The following is a 20,442-nucleotide window of genomic DNA, read 5'->3' as shown; positions in this document are numbered from 1 at the left end:
TTATTCGTTAGCTTTTCTTTACACATTTTAAGAGCCTTCCTTTGTCCCTGGCAGACTACTGACCCTTCACATGCTGACTAAATCTATAGTCAGGCATAGCTGATGTATGCCCTTAACGTAAGAATGAGTAGTACAGTATTCACACATGTGACATTAGGCATTTATGCAAGTGCTTGTCAGGATTTAGACTTTAGGAAAAACTGTCATTCAGCTCTCCGGGAAAGGGCAGAGAAATGGACAGTCCTATTTCAGAAAAACATGAAGACCTCATAATTCCTCAGGCTAGTGAGAAGATAGAAAGGACTGCATCACCGGAAAGGAAATAAACAGTAAGAACAAGATGTATGTAGGGAATAATTAGTGGAGAAAATCCTACCCCGGCTTTACATCAAAGGATGTTATGAACCTAGAATTCTATTCTTCCGAAATTCTAGAAGCAGACATAGCACTGAAAAAAGAAGTGTCTCTGCGTGTGAACTGAGAAACATTGGCAGCAGGCAATAGGGACAGCAATGGCAGAGAAGGTAAACCCTGAGATGTGAGGCTGGAAAACTAAATTCAGGCAAAAATGAAATGAACACCAGGACCATATATCAAGTGAAATATCTACAGCAAAAGAAAGAGAAGAAAACAGAAAAGGATCAAGAGGGATACAAATAGAGAAAATCAACGTCAAACAAGAAAAACTGAGTTGGAGCCCAAATGTGAGATAAAAAATATCAGAATGGAAACAAGACAGAGCTGTTCTGAGGTCGAACAGAATGATCCATCCTATTATTAGGCAAAGGTGACACGATGGACTTGTACTGTGTAACACAAAATAGTTGCAGGTGGAAGGTGTTTGGGCCAGCCCTTCGGTAGTACTGGTGAGGTCCAGACTTACTCTGCTCTGTGCTACCAGCCAATTATTTCCAAGAACACAACAGGATGATATAGTACTTGGACAACATAATTTTTGCTGACAAAATTCAAAGTATGGTAAAACATAAACACTGACGTTTTAATCATTTAACAGTAGTTTGGCAACTCCTTCTGGGATCGTTTTTATGTGATCTTCAGAATGTACTTAATTCTTAATTTTAAAATTGCCTCAAAGAAAATTGACTCTCAAAACAGGGCTTAAAAAAAAAAAAAAAAAAAAAAAAGACTTCCAGCACAGCTAAGATTACTAAATAACAAATAAATAAGCTGGCATACAATTTATGAGGCTCCTGAAACGACTTTAACAATGTCTGCAGCTGTAAAAACGTGGACTGGAATTAACACAACATCTTTTCCATGCAGCTAGCTGCTGCTGATTTGCAGCTTCAGAAGAAACATTTTGACCGACCTTCCTCACTGTTTATTTCACATCTGAGGAGTCTTCCGATCAGACCATTTAAACTTAACACCTGTTTCAAACTGTGTGATCTCTTGTGTTTGGAATTCAAGACTACTTATAGGAAGAAATGATTATGGATTAGAAGAAACAGGCTAAAAATTGAAAAGATAATCTCAGACAGTTTTAAAGCAGTCTTATCTTTCAACCAGACAAGTACTCCTAGCAGTCAAAAGCTGAGAGATTCACTTTTAATGGAGTCTGGCCTTTGGAGAGCAAATCAAATTGATATAAAACACGAGCTGTTTGCATTCTGGCAAGCTCTATCTAAAGTAACTGAAGGGTTAACTGAAGACCACTGACCTTAGCTAAACAAAATGCAAAGCTCCAAGTTCTGATGAGAAAGCTCAGTAAGCTATGAGCTAACTCCCCTTTATTGAATTCATATTTGCAAGCTTAACAGTGTGAGGAATGATAATCCAAATAAATGAAAGTTTCCTTCTGTCAGTAAAAACAGCCAAGGACTACTTGTGCTCCAGATTTCTCTCACAGTATGCTAATGTTTGCAAGACAGTCATGCTGTTGGGATGGTAGGCTTTCTTTATCCAGTATGTCACTGCATGACAATAAATGAGCAAATAATGTCGATTTCCTAATATAAAGGCCTTAAGAAGTTATGGAGAGCAGCTCAAAATGCAGCAGCCAACACTCCCAATCAATATGACTCTAAAGTTCCTAGGTATCATCTTGCTCCCTCCTCTTACATTAACAGCAAAAAACTCTTGCTGACTTCTCCAGGGGGTTAAACAAGTCTATTATTTTCATTCTGTCTGGAACAGGAATGGCTTGTTTTGATTTACAGATCTGGTTTTCTCTTACATCAGTAGTACTTAAAAATCACAGCAAGTAGCTAAGCTTGTCATGATCGGGTATATATTTAAACAGAAAGAACAGTTCATCTAGGCTGCACAGAGAACTAGGATGCAAAAGCAGCCTTTCATTAGTAGCTCTGCATTTTTATAATTTCAGTAGTTAAGCGCATGGTTGAAAGTACACTGTGTGTCAGCTTCAATTAAACAGCTCTTTTATTGTCCCAGTTTAGTTATCTCCAGCTCAGCTTACCCAAGTAATAGCAACATTTCATAAACCTATCAACACTTCTCTAATAAACACTTCCCTCTAACACAGAAGCTGCCGAATCAAGCACAAAACCCTGGCTAGCACAAAACACTAGAGCTAGTGTTTGCTCTAATGCTTGACTAATAGAAAGAAATAAACCAAAATCAGATTCTCGTATTTGATCTTCTTCACTTGCCCTCAATTTTTAAACAGGCCACAGTACTTAGAAGAAATCTGTTCTGTGAGTAGGGTTTGAATTTTGCTGTTCTGCAGACTGATAAAACACTCTCCAAACACAAGTTATGTGAGAAAGGAAAGATAAATTGTCAAGCAGGAAATAAATACAAAAAATCAATTCCCTTTACTCGTTTTTGGGAACTCACTTCAGAACACTGATTTGCTTTCCCTCCCCTTCCCCCCCAAGTTAATATGACTTCTCACAAAATGAGATAGTCAGGTACATTATCATAAGGAAGTTAAATAGCATATCACCTAGATCCATCCAACTATAAAATCCAGATTTTTCCTTCTCCCCAACCCTTCTGTGGAATTTACTGTCACGCTTGTCCTGCGATGATGACACATAAGCAGGAGGTTGATTTCAGATGTGTGTTGCTTTCTCCTAAACTTCATCATTCTCAGTGTGGATATTTTAGCTATCTATTTTTGGTTGATTTATCAACCCAAATCTGCAACAACTCTTCAGGGAAGTGCAGCTAGCGGTATCGGGGAAGACATTCTTTGACTTATTCATGAAGCCAAGCATCAAACAGCTTTTCAATCCCAGCAGTGAATTGTTTGCAGTAGTTACTGTTGGCAACAGTGGCTGAATAAACTGGTTATATATGTAAACCCATATCTCTTGGATGATTTTTACTGATGCACTACAAAATGACTTTTTTCCTCTGCTTTACTAGCTGAAATCATCCTGGGTCCCTAGTACTTTTCCTTACATTTCTTCCCCCTCCTTCTCCCTGTCTCATTTTTTTTCTTTTTCTCTTTTTTCTTTTTAAAGAGTCCCCTGCAGTAAAAGCATAGAAAAATTGAAATGAAACGAAAATTGAAAACTGTGTAAGTCCATCTGCTTCTTAGTCACTGAGTGACAATGCTATAAGTCTCACCCACAAGCACTCCTATTGCAATTAACTTACCAGCATCTCCTAAGAGTTTTGCTCCTTTCTCATAGCACTAAGTCCAACACAATCCTTCTCCTTTATCAACAGTTGTTGAAACATTTTCTGTCCATCTTAATGCTTAAAGATTGCACATGGATTAGAAGATATGTTAACATGTTCCTCTAAACTACTACTCCAAAAGCATACATAAGCATCCTAACGACTGGCCAGTCCCTGAACTCCACACCTGCCTCTGAAACTGGTCTGGATGGTGTCTTGTGGTATAAATTTCTGTCCTAGACTTGGAAAAGGCCTGAGCCTGAAGTGACACTGCCTTGGAGAATGCGCTGCACTTTAAGTCACAGAAAGTTTCCTTTCCATATATAGCTTACACAGTTTGAAAGGGAACACCATTTTCTTTAGAAACTGCAAATGGTAAAGAATCAGTGATGCTAAATTACAAAGTTACCCTAACAAGATGACAGACTACTCAGTCCAAATGAAGGTCACATCACAATCCTATCACAATCCTTGTTCTGGTGAAGATTAACTGTGGTACAAATAGGCTGAGGAGATGGGATGGAAAGCTAAGAGCTTCTTATTCACTGTTTGGTGTTTGTCTTCTTGTTCTTTTTTTTTGTTCGTTTTCTTGTTTTGTACCTGATGTACACAGCTGGTGTACACAGCTAGTAACACAGCTCTACCTGAGTCCAGGCACTGGTGCCTATGCAGGCATTGACAAGATGGAAAGTCTTAAGTAAATGTTTTGCATATCCCCTATTACCGCAGCATTTAGTACAGTATTTATTGTAGAATTTTACATGAAGAAAATGTTTGTAACTTTTTTTTTTTTTTTTTTTTTTTTTTTAAATAATTCAGGAACCATTCACGCCTTGAAATGTGTTCACCAGATACCTTTAAAATCTGAATACAAATTTATAAAATGTACATGCTTAATTGAACTCTTTTTCTTCCCACAAGAGTACACTGATTTTTTGACACAATGATCACAGCTACTCATTTGCTAGAAAACTCAGAAAATCATCTTGATTCTACTCCAAAGCATATATTAAATGTCAAAAGAATATACTGTTGCAAAGGATCTGGTGGCTTGCCACAATGGAAGTGACTCAGCCAGCTTGTTTAAAGAATGATATTTTAATTGCTTTGTAGATCACAAACCTGCCAGCCTTGTAATTTACACTGCTGGAGAACAAGACGACATCTCTCCTTGGCAGACAACTTCTTCTCTCCTGCTGCTGTATCAGCCAAATCTTTATACCTAGAAAAATCAGCAGAAGTAGAGTTACTCTAATGTAGGCCTGGTTGACATTTTTGCAGACATTGTCAGTTTTCCTTTGACTTTCAACACTTTGATATCCAAACTGGGAGCTGAGGATTATGCTAAGGGTGAAGTAAATAAGCAGAACAACCACATTAAACCTTTCATACTATTAGACATGACAGTGGTTAACAACGGTGTGGAAATGAGGCCTAAAGCTGAGATTTGCTTCCTGTCAGTTGTTTTGATGCCTCACTGAAAATCAATAAGAAAGAATGCAAAGCCTTACTGACTGATTTCATTGGTACTGAATTGGGCCACTGAAAGGGAGAAAGTACTTTTTTCAGTATGTGTTACATGACATGGCTATTAAGAAATAATTGAAAAGAAAGTGACAATAATAAAACTGTTTTCCATCAATCTAAAAAGAAAATTCTCTTCATTTTGAAGGTTTTCAATGAAATGTCTTTGTCTTGTAGCAAAGAGACTAGAAGGAACTTGATCATTTACACTATTGGAAAGATCAAGAAGAGACTTAATTACAGCACCAGAGTACCTTCAAAGCATTTAACACTAGGTGTTAAAATGCTCTTTTATGTACCAGAGTAAAAGGAAACAACTTATACAACGTCAAATAATGTACAACATTCAAATTCTAACTTATTACAACGTATTCCTAGGGAAATTCATGAACTTTCCACATCTTGATGCCACATATTGCTATCTGTTCATGAAGGCATATCTCAGTCTAGATATAACTGGATGTAATGAACTGGAATGTTTTTTCATTACAAAAAGCCAATTTTGGAAAGGCAAATGTGTCACTTATGATTAATCTACCAATGAAACAAGGTTACATTCTGAAGTTAGTGTGCCAGCTACATTTCCTAACATTTAATTTGTTTAGTACTTCAGCAGCTGAATAGACCCATAACTCTGGTACAACCTAGACTTGCTGTCCGGAGCCCACTCACACATACCATAGCAGGCAGAGCTGCAGGGCTGGAATGACTCCATGGACATCAGTGGTCTGTTGCCGCTCTCTCTGCATCATTCGTTTTCCACCCCATAAGATGCTGCTTTGCCAGCGAAACCGACCCCATACCAGGTCGGGGCCAAATGCTCACACAGACCCCAAGTATAGGTGAAGCAAAATGGCGTTTATTAAAATGTAGCAGGCACTTAAATATTCCACCAGAAGCCACAGCACCTCCAGAGCAATTTCCTCAGGCAAACCGCTGTGAAGTCAAATTGAACCTACACGTCCAGCGTCTTTGAGCTGCACAGAGCTCTTGCAGTCTGGAAATGTCAACTGGTTTGGTAGAAATTCTGCTGAGGATTCTATGCCTAAGCCTATGCTAGTAAATGCTATGTGAGAGGAATTGTTTCTCTGCCAAAGAAGTGTTTGGAAGAACCCTGGTTCGAAGGGGCCAAATTTCACCTGAGACCCTTCTAATTAGCCTAACATTTACAGTAGAAAACTGGGAACTCTAGTTTCTCAGTAGCTCAACTATGGTCACAAAGACATTTGTTTGATGGATTGTTATTAATGCTGTAGCCATCTTGTTTCCATACTGGCATCAACTGAATTTTCTTAGAAATCATGGATAATCACAGGTATTAGAGACACAAAAACTGGAAAGCTCAGCAGCTGCTGACTGAAACAAAGACAATTATTTAGCAATGACTCAGAATCCATGATGAAAAAATTGTGAACGTGGCCAGCCTGAAACTCACTCACAGGAAAAACGCAGAGAAATATATTTTGTTCCTGAAGCAGCATCGAATCAGAATTTAAAAGGCCGAAATTCTAAGTTTGGTTCAGATTTATTTTATAACCATCCAAATCATAGGACTCAAAAGGATAACCACTCTTCACAATTTGTATTATACAAAAGACCAGACAAAAATGGTCTACTGATTTTCCCCAATCTTAAAAATATCTGAAATTCTACTGCATCACCCTGAAAGTCCCATCACTGTTCACAATTAACTTCTACTCTTTAGAGAGGCTCCTGGTCAGAGGAGTATAGCCTAGTGGTTGTGGCAGCAGAGAAAGAGCTAACTATCTAGTTCTGCCACAATCCTCCTTTGTGAACATAGGAAGCCATTTTGAAAATAATTTACCCCTCTGTAGGTTAGCTATTGAAAAGATGCATTCCTGGTCTGAGTTAGTCACCTAGTTCTTGCAACAGGCTGCAAAGACAGGTACTTCAACCAGTGGCTTGCTGTGAGCATTCTAGACATTTTTCTTAAAATGAGAAGAGATTGCCCTCTGGAGGCACTCTTCTCTGCTGACCATAAATGGACTCAAAAGAGAAGTCCAGGCTGAAGGTCTAAGTTTTCGGTAGCTCTGAGGGTTCTCACCTTTAGGTCTACTTATCTCACCAACTGACTCATCTGCAGAGTGGGGACTAAGAGAACTTCCTTATTTCTCTTACCTGTATTTTTCAGATACATTGTCTATCTAAGCACTTAGAATGAAAAAGCACCTTCAAGTTTGCTATTACCATCTGTCCTTTCTGATCGATCAGTTTTATCTTGTCTAAGACTGTTTCAAAAAACAAAACAAAAAAAAAGCACCACAAAATCTGCAGGTATTTTTATATCCAGAATGGTTTTCTGATTTTATTATTTTATTCTCTAGTGCTGACACCATGGAAGTAACAGGAAAGGCTAAAAGGGATGAGCAAACCACACCTGTTGGTGGCAGCCCAAATTTGTCATAGACAAAAGTGAAGGTGTGATGATAAGCTTACTTGTTTTTTTTTCCCATTTTTTTAAACCTAATTTTGAATTAGTTAAAGCATTAAAAATTCCTTCACTTATGGTTTAGATACTTTTTATATTTTAACTTTGTTGGTACCCTCAGTGTTAAAAACAAAGCTAAACAAAATTGATAATAAGCTGTGATGTATAGGAAGAAATAAAAACTTAATCAATACTATTATCAAAACACAAAATGGTTCATCTTTGACATATCAGATAGTTTCTAATGCGAATGAAAGCTTGTGTTCCTGTGTAGACAAGATAATTTAATGTCCTGTTAAACTTAACGCTTTCATGATCTCAAAAATAGCAAGAACTTACTATTTGTCATACTTACTGTACCACAGAAAATGGTAATTGAAGTATGAATTTATGATGCAGGTTTGCATAGATAAATTTGAGTTATGTGCAAACACTGGGGCTTGCTTCTGGGAAAATGCAATCTTGAGAGTCTCTGAAATCTTCCCTTACCAGAGAATTCTGCAACCAATGCAGCCCTAGTTCACTCAGGTGAATGAACAATTGAGTTAAATACCAGGCTTCATCTCACTGACAGATCATATATTTTGCCCCACATAAATAACACAGAGAATATTTGCAAGGCATCAGAGAGGATCCTGAGGGACGCAGTGAGCTATCTTGCTAACAAAAAACTTAAGTCAGGTAAAATATACTTCAGCAAAACATCCATTGGTGAATTAGCTGAGCAGACTCTTTGAAGAGACAACAGAAGACACGATTTGGGATATCCTGATGTAATTTTGATGCTTAAAATAAGTCAGATGAATTGAGTACTGTAAGACTGTTTCTTTCCACTGAGTATAAAGACAGCGTACACTCCTAACTCTAGAAAAGACATCTAATGTTAGACGGTGTACTCCTTTCCTAGGCAAGTCAAGAAGCTGATAAAAAGTAAGATTTCATGGCCTAGCCATAGCAAACCATCCACTAATGGATCCAAAACAAAATACAAACCAACTAGATTTAAAGAATTATACTGAATCAGCACACTTCTACCACCATGCAAACACTAATGCAGTGTGCATTAGGAAATGCAAGACCTCTGCTTGTGCCCTCCTTCCATTTACAAGTTACCACCAGGGAGCTCTCCCCAGCTCCATCCTTTCAACAGGAAATCAGTGTGTGATTTTCTCACCTTTGTCCTTAGCACCCTTCTCTTCCCAAGCTGTCATTTTTACGCATCTAAATAGAAGAAAGACCTTAAGGCTAAACAGGCTGGCACCGTGAGCATGGACTGCCTGGCTGGCACCCTCTGGTGTTGCAGAAGCTGTGCTCTGACCTCTTCTCCTTCACTTCTCATTGACGCTTTTTATATGATCATTTTCTCCCTCACTTCCCTAAGTGCACAGCTGACAAGACACAGCAGGCTGTTTTTTACCTGAGACAGAGTATTCCTGAGTTCAGGTTATGGCACAGTAACCCCCAGTAATGCTCTCAGGCTCAGCGTGATAATTGATTTACATGCAGTGTGAACAAACAGGCTGTGGGGCTGTGCTCCCAGTTCACCAAATCTTTAACTGCTGGAATAAACACCACCACTTGATTTCAATAGCACATCACCGTAATAGAAGATACTAATGGAAAGAACACTGCAAGTGCAAAGGGCACAAAAACAAGCAGCTCTAAATCAACGGCTTACATAAACCACATAGATGTCCTTGAACTGAAGCCTTAGAACTACTTTATTTCTTTAGTATATGCTATTCTTTCTGTAAGGTCTTTCAAAATGACAGAGATACCTACCAACTGCAGTCCAATGTCCTCACTCAGAGGATAACTTTTAATAACAGGTCTCAAGTCCTTCTTGAAAGCAACTCCTTCTCTCCATGTCATCGTCTTGCTTCAAAAACAAAAACCACATACGGCAGACACTGAAGCTGCCTTACAGCAATTCTGAGTAATGTAGTTTTAAGTGTTAAATATCCAAACTCAGCTTACACACAAAAAAAGTCGATCCTGACAGTGCCATTCACTGTGTTGCAGTTTGCTCTTCTCTTTCTTGTGTTTACTACAATGTATTCTGTTTGCCAAGTTAAAATAGCATGATTCAGTAAGACCTATTCAAAAGGTAGCTAATAAAAGAAGGCAATCCAAATTAACCTGGATCATGCTAAAAGAAATGCAAAAAATTGTCACCACAGAGGAATAAAAACAGGTTGCATTGTCACGCTGATTCTCCTTTCTTCCTTTCTAAACTTCTTTTCTTTCTTTGACAGTCAGTAACAGCTTGATGTATTATTATGTCTGTGAAATATGTGAAAGAAATGGACTTTGTTTGCAATACTTGTCACTATATACTCATAACTCAAGATCTTCAGTTTTGTTTGTTTGGATTTGAGGAGGATGGGGAGAGTGGGTTATGCATGGTTTGTATTTGAAAAATCTATCAAGTAAGAGCTGAAGAGGACCTATTTACTGGAGAAAGAGGATAAATACAGGATGTCTGGAAATTTTTCAAGTGATAGAAATCTCGTAAAGACACACAGTAAAGAATAGGATGGAATTTTGATTCACATTATGTATGTACAAAGGCTACACACTCGTTCCAGTTCTCTGTGTTATATCCCCCCCTTTTTTTTTTTAATTAAAGGAAGAACCTAATTATTTTTGAAATGTGAGTAAAAGGGAAATTCCACCTAATTAGAAAAGGTGAAATAGACTATTTTAGTTTCCAAGAAAAGAAAAGAAAAGTTATTCAGCCAAATATCTGTACAATACACATAACACATGCAAAAAGCTTGTTATCCAGCATGATTAACATATTAACATCCAAATCAGGTACTCAAAATTATTGGCCAGAATAAATCCATGAATGGCATGAAGAGAAAGATAACTTTATAAAGAACAATTTAGAGTAGAGAAAATAGATCGCATTTGTGGCTTTTTTTGATAGAAGTATAAAAGGGCTATAAGTATCACCACTATATGAAACAACCATTTTTGGATCGAGTCTGCTTCATGCATACTTACAGAGATAATCCAAATTGGTGTGGACATGAAAATACATGCATGAAGTGCAATTTGCCTGACAGGTATGAAATGATGAAGAAGTATACATGGCAATACACCAAAACTTGACAGTAGCTGCCTACTGCACTAGTACAACAGTGTACAACAACCTACAAAGCAACTCAGGTTTAAATGTCTAGATGTGAAGACCAATCACAACTAAGAAAGACACTAAAATTAAAGTCATTCTGGAAAAAAAATGTGAGCAGTTTTATTTTCTCTGGCTTAACCTGACAGACATTTGCAGGCGGAAAGAAATCTGGAAAGCAATAATGCTGCGAGTGACCTTACAGCAAACTGCCCAGTTACAACAGTTTAATTACAGAGTTTTTAATAATGCCACTAGATACCAGAAACTTTTCAACTGATGAGATATTCTGATTTCTTCCTTCAACAATTAAAATTTAATTTCTTATATAATGGCACACAACCATGTATAACATGCTTTAACACGCCTATGGAAAAGGGAAAATATACTTCGGTGACATAAATGGTATGCAACTGAGAAAAATAGCAACATTAAGGACCAGGAAACAGAAGTGGAAATGTCTCAGAAAATCTGCAGGGCAACATTTTACAGTGACCTACATGTGGGTCAGCCATTTGTCTCACATGGAGCTCCACACAGACTTTTGATGGAGGATCTGGGCAATGAAATCCACTGAATCAGAGTAACCTTGTACAGGAAAAGTCCATCCGGAATATTTTAATTTAGAGTAAATAATATATAAAATTAAAATCCCATATAAAAAAACTACTTTGTGATGGGTGACAGACAAATGACTTACAAGGATTTTTTTAATTTCCTAAATGTTATGGGTATTTTTGCATTGAATTTTGTCATCCTCAATCTTTTCTAGATGTCCAAATATAAATTTCTGGAGAGAAGAAATAATGAAGATATATGTCTTAATCCTAGAATATTTATTCATATACGTCACGTAATTAAGTAAGGGTTTCCTCATCTCAGACAGCAGAATAATAAATAGAATGTTCAGCTCTTGAGATTAGTGGATTCAGCTATGCAAATGAAAAGTGAATTCACAACACCTGCTAAAGATTTGCATTACAATACTTCTGCATCATTTTACTTAAAGCTGACATTCCCATCCAATCTAGATAACACAATGTAAAAATGTATCTGTTTAAAGAAGTGGCAAAAACTGTCACTGAATCAGAAGTACACTAGCAGTGAACAGACTATCATTCTTGTAACACAAACACCTTCAATTCTACACATGTTTACATTTACCTCCAGATATAAAAGCCTTCTCCACAGCTAACTTCCTTTTCATGCTTGGCCACTCCCTAGAAAAGCACCTAGAGCATGAAAAATGCTTTCCTGTTGTACAACACATTGACTACGGAACAAACTTAACATTATCAGACTCCTAGTTTGATTCCATGTAACAGAGATAATACACTAGTGGTGTGTAATGAAACCAGTTTCCCTTCTCCACAGACACTGCCATGTGAAAACAGGGCACCAATAACAAAAGTCCCGCAAAACTCAAACATCCAGAATCATAGAAAAGCTTTGCTCTTTCAAAAAAATCAAAATAAAAAATTCAGAGATCAGAACAAAGGAATTTCTGGGAGCGGGAGTCTAAACATGACTGAACAGACAGGTAAATTTTTGCTGTTTCCTACCTAAGAGGAAAAACCTGCCCTGTGAGTCTGAACAACACCTGGCTGCTCATGCTATAAGGAATCATAAGATGACTTTTTTTAAGATCACAACCCTACAAGGCAAAGCCTTTGGTGATAACCATAGTTTTGTACATATGTCTTCCAGGAACTCCATGACTGGGCCTCACCAGCAGGCCAGCATTGGGCAGGTCAGGATAGAAAGCCATTCTTTAAGGAGCACAAGACAAGGCCATGACTGCTGACAGACAGATCTGAACAGTCATGGATGTGATATTACAAGGGGGGACAAATTAAGAAAGGACTTTAAAATGGTCTTCAGAAAAGGACATGCTTGGGCCTGGCTCTTGTCTCAATTTTTGGAAGACTGAAAACTTGCAAATAGGTTGTGTAAAGCAAAATGAATCATGGCACAGACTTTTAAAGAAAAATACACAAGGCCTTTTCAGAAAGGTGACGTGACTGTGAGCTGCAATATTGCAGCCAAACTAGGCTTGCACAGCTTCCCATTTGGTCTCCTGTTACCAGAGGGACTGCTTCTTCCTTGGCTCTCTGGTTGCCAAGAAAGCAATTCCAAGTCTATGTGGAAGTACACCGAGATAGAAACAGAATGCAAAATCAGAGTTAAAAGAAAGAGGAATAAAACCGATGCTCCATCTAGACGATTCTTTATCTCTTCTTTGCTTATTTTTTTCTCTTTTGTGCAATCAAATAACAGAAACACAATTCTGAGATGGTTTACTAGTAACTTGGAAGAGGTAGACTGAGATTGTGAGGAAGGTTTTGGGGACCTTCTTAAACCATACAGGCAGAACAGTTACTCTGGAAGATGATCACTACCTATATTTCTTCTGTGAGAGCTTCCCTTGGGCCCTCTGAACACCAGGAGAAGTATCACCCCGAATAATGGGGATTCTTCTGGCTCACAATATGTAACAATTAGACAAATTGTCCTGCTGAAAAATCAGCATTTTCCAAGACATCTGAAGGTTGCTCCCTTGGGCTACTGTATCAGTACTAGAACAGATTCTGCTCTCATTTACTGTAGAGTACAGCAGGGATAGTTCTACAATCGATGACATTAAATAAATGCAACACTGGTCTAAGAAAAACAAAAACAAAACCAAAAAAACCCCACAAACATCCACTGACTAATCTACATATCCCTTGCACTGGATTCTTTTTGCTTTCAGATGTCTCCAGTATTAACCACCTACTATTATTCTGTCTGACTACGAAGTCTAGCTTCAGGAGGTCTCATTACAGATTCTTGTGCTGAAGATTAAATTGTAAAGAATATCAGGATGCAGTTAAGGAGAAAAAGGGTGCCATGAATATCTGAGTTGAGTGGAAAGAATTTAACAGCTGCAGAACCACAGAAAGAAAAAAACAGCAGGAGGCTCACCATGGCTTCTGACTGTGGGGCAGTTGGACTGCATTTATACAAGCTCGATGAGCAGACAGAATCAGTCAAAAGCAACTAATTATATTTTCTAGGGACCAAAAGCACACATTTGTATTTAATTAATCAATGAATGCACAGAAGTGATTTTAAAGCTATATAGCAAAATTAATTTACCCATGTGACAATTCGCACCATAATTAGATAATTCAAAGTTCCTGCACAGTGCTATTAGCATAAACTAATGTGTTCACAGTTACTTGCTTAAAATGTTTATTTTAAAGATAGCTGTTTGTATTAATTTAGTAGAGTTAACATTTTAATAGGTATTTCCTTAAAAGGAAATTATTTCCTTAAAAGGGATTTTAAAAAATTTCCTTAAAAGGGATTAGTGGTTGATAATGTTTTCTTTTAACAGGTTTATTTCTGTGGCAGGTATTTAAGTGAAGTTCTTACTACCATATATAAATCCAAGTCCATTATTTTTGTCATTAGGGGCTGTCAGCAAATTGTGAAGTACTCAAGAACTATTTTGATTGAAACAACAAAGTTCTGAAAGCAGTTGATATTATTTTTAACATTAACAATTAATGTTATAACAATTCATGTTATTGTTTTGGGCACAGAGATTTGGGGATTCTCTTGGGATATGGCTCAAGCACCTTCAGTATTTGTTTGCACTCAAATATTATTTTACTTATTTTTATAATCCATTTTTTAGTTGGAACCTTGTACTGTGGTATTTTAGTATTCTGTGGAAGCATGATTAGAAACAGCAAGAGCTTTTAAATTCACAGATGTAAAATATGCATAGGTATTATAAAGATAACATAGGGGGTTATTTTATGATTTAATAGATGTTTAGTTAACTCTAAGGGATGAGAAATGTCAAATTCAGACAGTGGAAGCTGAATGTCAGTCCAGAGGTACCACGAGAGGCATATAATCTGGAAATGAAATAATAAACATTTTAAAAATCCACAAACATTTCTTTAAGTTAAAATAAAGAAAATGTCTGGAACTGACAGAACAGTTCAGCCACAGTTGTGTTTGCTGGTGTCCTACATATTTCTAGTTGCACAAGAAAATGAATCTAAATAGGAAGAAAAACACCCCTAGCACACACACAGAAATGGAGAGAAAAAAATTCCTTAAGGTTCTCTTTGAAAAAACGTAAAAAATACAATGTGCTCTACTGCACAAAAAACAAACTCCACATAGGAAGTTCCACTAAGATTTATACATTCCATACAATCTGACATGTAAATATAAATAAAACTGAAAGATTATTCAGATTGGACACCACACATTCAGAAGCTACAAACTGTCAGCTGTAAAACTGACCATGCCACCTTTATTTCCCCATATCTGTGTATTTTATTACTGAGTTACATCCCACCACTCAAGGGACCCCTATTCATGCCGGTCTTGCAGAACTCTAAGTACATGACAAACACAAATAATTCAGCTGAATTCACTGAAATGACACCAGAATTTACATCCAATTACAATTGCTTTATGAAATGAGGGTTGCATTATAAAGCTTAAAAGATGCCAGGAAAATGCTGAATTTTTTCCTTCTAAATAACAAACAAAGCTAGACATCTCAGCGACCATTGAGAAGTCTGCTCAAATTTTTCTCTTATACTCATTTGTGTGCTGTGTCAGTGAGCCCCAGAAACACCAACTGTTTTGTGACTGTGACATGTCGCATAAGGACTGCTGTTCAGCATGTACAATACTGCTTATTCTGTGGCCAGGAGAACTGGTAGTACCATGGCTTAGCTTCAATAGCTGCTTCTGCTTTAACTTCAATATGTTCTCTGTTTTTTTTTTGCTGGAGCCCTGTTAAAATTCTTTAATTCCGTACCTTGCTGTAGATGAGGTCTAGACTGACCCTGTGAATAAACCCAGAAAAAATACCAGATAAACCCTAGATGAACAATTTGAATCATATCCTAGAAGCACTCATTTCTCTCTAAGTCTTGGCTAATTAGTTGAGTCCCTGTATGCATCTGAAGAAACCTGACATTAACCAATTTATTTTCTGTATTTTCAGTAATAAAGAGGAACAGAATAGAAAATGAAGCCAAGCAGCTGCAAAGAAACACCAGTGAATGAGGTAATACATAGTATTCTATTATCATTTAGTATATATTTAACATATACAGATATTTATTTCATTCAGAGAATCATAGAATCTCTCAGGTTGGAAAAGACCTTAAAGATCACCAAGTCCAACCACAACCTAACCATACTACCCTAACTCTAACAACCCTCTGCTAAATCATGTCCCTGAGCACCACATCCAAACGGTTTTTAAACACATCCAGGGATGTGTGCAACACTCAACCACCTCCCTGGGGAGCCTATTCCAGTGCCTAACAACCTTTTCTGTAAATAAGTTTTTCTCAATATCCAACCTAAACTTACCCTGGATCAACTTGAGGCCATTTCCCCTCATCCTATCACCTGGCACCAGTGAGAAAAGACCAACCCCACTCTCGCTGTAAGCACCTTTCAGGTATTTGAAGAGAGCAATAAGGTCTCCCCTCAGCCTCCTCTTCCCCAGACTAAACAGTCCAATTTCCTTTAGTCACTCCTCATAAGGCATATTCTCCAAGCCCTTCACAAGCCTTTGGACCTGCTCCAGCACCTCAGTTTCCTTTCTGTACCGAGGTGCCCAAAACTGAACACAGTACTCAAGGTGAGGCTTCACCAGTGCTGAGTCCAGGAGCAGGATAACTTCCCTAGTCCTGCTCTCCGCACCATTCCTGATACAAGCCAGGATACCATTGGCTTTCTTGGCCACCTGGGCACACTGCTGGCTCACATTCAGCCAACTGTCCATTAGTACACCATCAGTACACCATTCATATTTTGAGAGTCAGATACCACTAATATCACACTGTACAGTTCAAATGGCCTACAACCTCTAACACAGTCCCAAATATCGACTCACATGTAGGCAAATCTCTAGCTGATATACACCAACTGCACCTTATGCAGTTTGACAGGAAGATCATCAGTAGACTCTCAGTTCTGTTCATCCCTTACAGTATAATCAATCTCTTACATCAGCAGGATTTAACAAGGGATTAATAATTTAGCATAATTCTGAGACTGCCATAAATTATTCCAAGCTGTACTTCGTTATCAGATAGGTGGGCAAAAAAACCCACAAAGATGTTACATTTAAATGCCCCCACTGAATTGCAGTTAGAAGCACAGTTCCTTTGGGGTTAGGTTTGAGGACAAGGAGTACTTATAAGAAATAAAGTAATAAAATAATACAACAGTAAATAATAAATAAAAATCAAACCTTTCTTTGTAGTGCAATTGGTGTTCGAACTTCACAGAAATATCTTTACAGAAATATTAAGGTTTCAGATTTCTCCATTCTTTGTGGACATATGTTTCTGAAAGCCCAAGGCCAAAGTTTGTCTCTTATACTTAGGACATCAAATTTTCTTGTATTTTTTATCTAGCTATACATGAATAAAATGAGTTCCTCCAAAAGACCTCCACATTTTTTAATACTTTAATACTTTTGCATAATTATTAAGGCAACTTCTATATAGAATTTGATGATTACCAAACTGCCCAAAAGATCACAGTATTAAGCTTTGTTGATGACCTTCATTCTTCACTAGAAGATTATTTTTATGTAATTACCATTTTTATGAATTTGTGTTAAAAGCACTCACAAAATGATGACTTCAAAATACTTCATTTACTCATCTTTTCTTGCATTTAAAAAGAAAGACAAACAAAAATGCTCATCTTATTTATTCTATCAATCAGAAATACAGCTTCGAGCTCTAGGTCCAAAGCTGCAATCTACACAATACTGAGATACCTGCTTGGTATAAATTGGTAGAGTGGTACCGACTTACATCTACTTTAATGCAATTCTGCTTTTTAACATCAGTAAGACTATATCTTATCTTGTTCTCACTGCAAGCATTAAAGCATTACCATGGTGCATACCAATGCACTGTTCTATAACAAAATTGATTGATATGACTGCGTAGCAAACAATAAAGCTAAAAAGGCCACTCAGTGTGATGACCTATCAGTAGACTGCAAAGTGGGCATTCTCACTAATGCCCTGCTTAACCTGCTTAACTTGTTCATGAGCCTCTGAACTGATTTGCTGCTTTTTTTTTTTTTTTCAGTTCACAAGTGGTCATGATGTTGCACCCTCCAGAGGAAAAAAAGACAAAGAACTGACCACCACAGTGCTTCTGAACAAAGAGAATTCAGATTTGCAAAGATAAGTCCTACAAAAAATCCACAAACATAAATAACACATTGGTGCAATGCTGCATCAGTCAACACTACAAATTTGATCAGAAGTTTGCAATAGTTATTCGTCATGGCTTTATGCCAGTTGCAGAAAGACAAACATTACTGGACAAATGCAATGACATTGCCATGAACTTAAGCTTTCATGTTAAAAAAAGGCTCCTCTTCAGAATAACCTCTTAGCAAAGTTAGCTGTCTGGATGAGTTAGCAACCATTATGTTCTCTGAAGTCATTCTGATCTTGTGCTAGTTCACTATTAGAGCATTTTGGTATCAATGAATGCTGCCTTGAGTAGAACTGCAGATTTCAAGATCTGTGGTTAAATGTAACCTCTACAAACTTCATACTTATAATGAGGAAAACCTGTAATTAGAACAGATTCTAAAAATACTTTTTTTCACTCTCACTCCTAATATTACTGTAAGAATCTAATACCATTGTGTTCCATATGTTCTTTCCAAACATTTCCAGTTAAGATAGATATTTTGGCATCTATTTTGAAGTTACTTTAAAAGAAAAAATAACCAAAAAGAAAAAACTAGAATGTTAACACTTTTTAACATTCTGTTTTCAAAGCATTATATTCTTTAAGAATTTTTGTTTTTGTTTTTTAAATCAAAAAACCAAGACAAAATTGAAAGAGTTAAATCCAGAAAAGACAGTCTGGAAGCCTGAGAGACAGTTATAAAATTCCAAGAAACATTTAAAAAGTGCTGAAGTAAAGAAAAGGAACATCAAATTATCAGACAATTATTCAGACTTTCTGAACATTTTGGTTTTTTTTTTGGTCATAGAAACTCATCAGTACTCATCAGCTACTAAATCAAAGTTTTAATTTTCCTAGCAGTTCACATAATCTGCAGAGATTTTTGGAGAGTCTAGCAGTCTTCAAAGTGTGCTGCAAACAGGCAGGAAAGGCTAACAAAGATGTCCTCATTCAGCACCTGAACAAGACCTTGTAGTCTCCACTGTTAAGCAGGGATCCAGACACAAGACCTATGTGTGACACATGTACCTTATTTCTAAGGTGGGAGACAGTTCATAAGCTGTTCCTTGCCTCAGGAAATTAAAACATTGGCAAAGCAAAGCACTGAGTACAGCCTAGAAATTTAATGAACCACATTACAGAGGAAAAAAAAAAAAGAGGAAAAAACAATTTTATTTTTTAATCTAATTTACAAAATATTAATGGTAGAGACAGTCATAAAGGATGGTACCAAAATAGAAGTGTTCAGAATGAATGAAACAGAGAACCTTTGTGCCTCTTTTTCGCCTTACCATGCCTGAACAGCTGCATTCTGCTTCACCGAACAAGAAATATAAGCTCAGTTCATTACCCGGGATGGGTCCTTGATCACTATCAGTATTGTTAAAAATTTATATTCCAAATGGCTTTTACATGTCTTCCTTGAGCACCAAGTGAGGTGAATGACACGAAAGTCAGCCAGAATCCATTTTATTAATTGATGCAAAGAGATTAGGTCCTAGATATTAAACTTGCACAGCCAGGCTCTGCCTGTGTCCCACAGTTATGAGTCCTCTTATTCTATACTGGTAGTAGAGCACATAATGAATACACATTTTTTTTGCCACTGCACAGAATAGTAAAAAAATAAAAATAAAAAATAAAAAATTACTGTGTTCCTACTAGAGTTCCTACTGGTTATCCTGGGTGGTATTAACTTCATTTTAAGATAAGAAAACGCTAAATGCTCAAAAGAAACAGTCACCTGCAGATAGCCATTTTTTGACTTGGCTAGAGATGGTGCTGAATTGTTCTTTGTCAGTATTTAGTTCTCTCTGTTGACTACGCATGGGTGGCATACACTAGGCTAGACCACCATGGTTAATTTTAAGAAAGAGGACAGGAAAACGCCTCCCACCTCCAATCTGTGAATTACAACCCCTTTTTTGGTAGCTGTATACAAGTTTGAGAACACATTAGAGCCCTGAGGGAGTTGCGTGAACAGTTCCTACTTCTGTCATTTTCATTGTTCTCCTTCTTCCAGGAAAAGGATATTTGAGACTATTTTACCTATGCACACAATTTTGGCTGCTAATTGGAAACTCTGAACTCTTTCCAGTGTTGCTCTTGCTGCTTTCTTTCTTAAATGTAATTTCAAAATCTAGACCCTTGAGATATTAACACTGATGATAAGGGCAAACTTTGTCAGCAGTTCAAAATGCATTCTATTTAAGGCTTTTTAGTTTAAAGCTAAGGCAAAGACTGATTTCTGACTCTCTACTCAAAGAGCTTTAGAAACTGAGCCAACACTGCAGGCAAATTCAGCAGAAACACTGCAGCTGGAGTTGGCAAATCCTCTAAAATAACATATATCATTTTACAATTAACTTGGTGCTGCCTGTTTTTACAGTACTTAATAACATCTGACCTTATTAATTCCCATTTTTATTACATATTCATTGACAGTAGCTGTCACAGCTTCCACT

The 20,442-nt window shown here is 37.2% G+C and overlaps 1 protein-coding gene across 2 annotated transcripts in view; it reads right to left on the bottom strand.

Moving 5' to 3' along the window:
- Positions 1-20,442, bottom strand: part of MYO16 (myosin XVI) — a 355,874-nt gene that overhangs the window by 55,177 nt on the left and 280,255 nt on the right. For both annotated transcript variants that reach the window (XM_031613784.2, XM_090128652.1), the window contains exon 28: positions 4,735-4,834. In XM_031613784.2, the coding sequence (XP_031469644.2) occupies positions 4,735-4,834 (100 nt within the window). The remainder of the gene's footprint in view (positions 1-4,734; positions 4,835-20,442) is intronic.

Source organism: Phasianus colchicus, chromosome 1, assembly GCF_987193195.1.
Source record: "Phasianus colchicus chromosome 1, bPhaCol1.hap1.1, whole genome shotgun sequence".
NCBI lineage: Eukaryota > Metazoa > Chordata > Aves > Galliformes > Phasianidae > Phasianus > Phasianus colchicus.
Note: the sequence above shows the minus strand (reverse complement) of the source record. Positions and strands in the feature narration are given on the sequence as shown.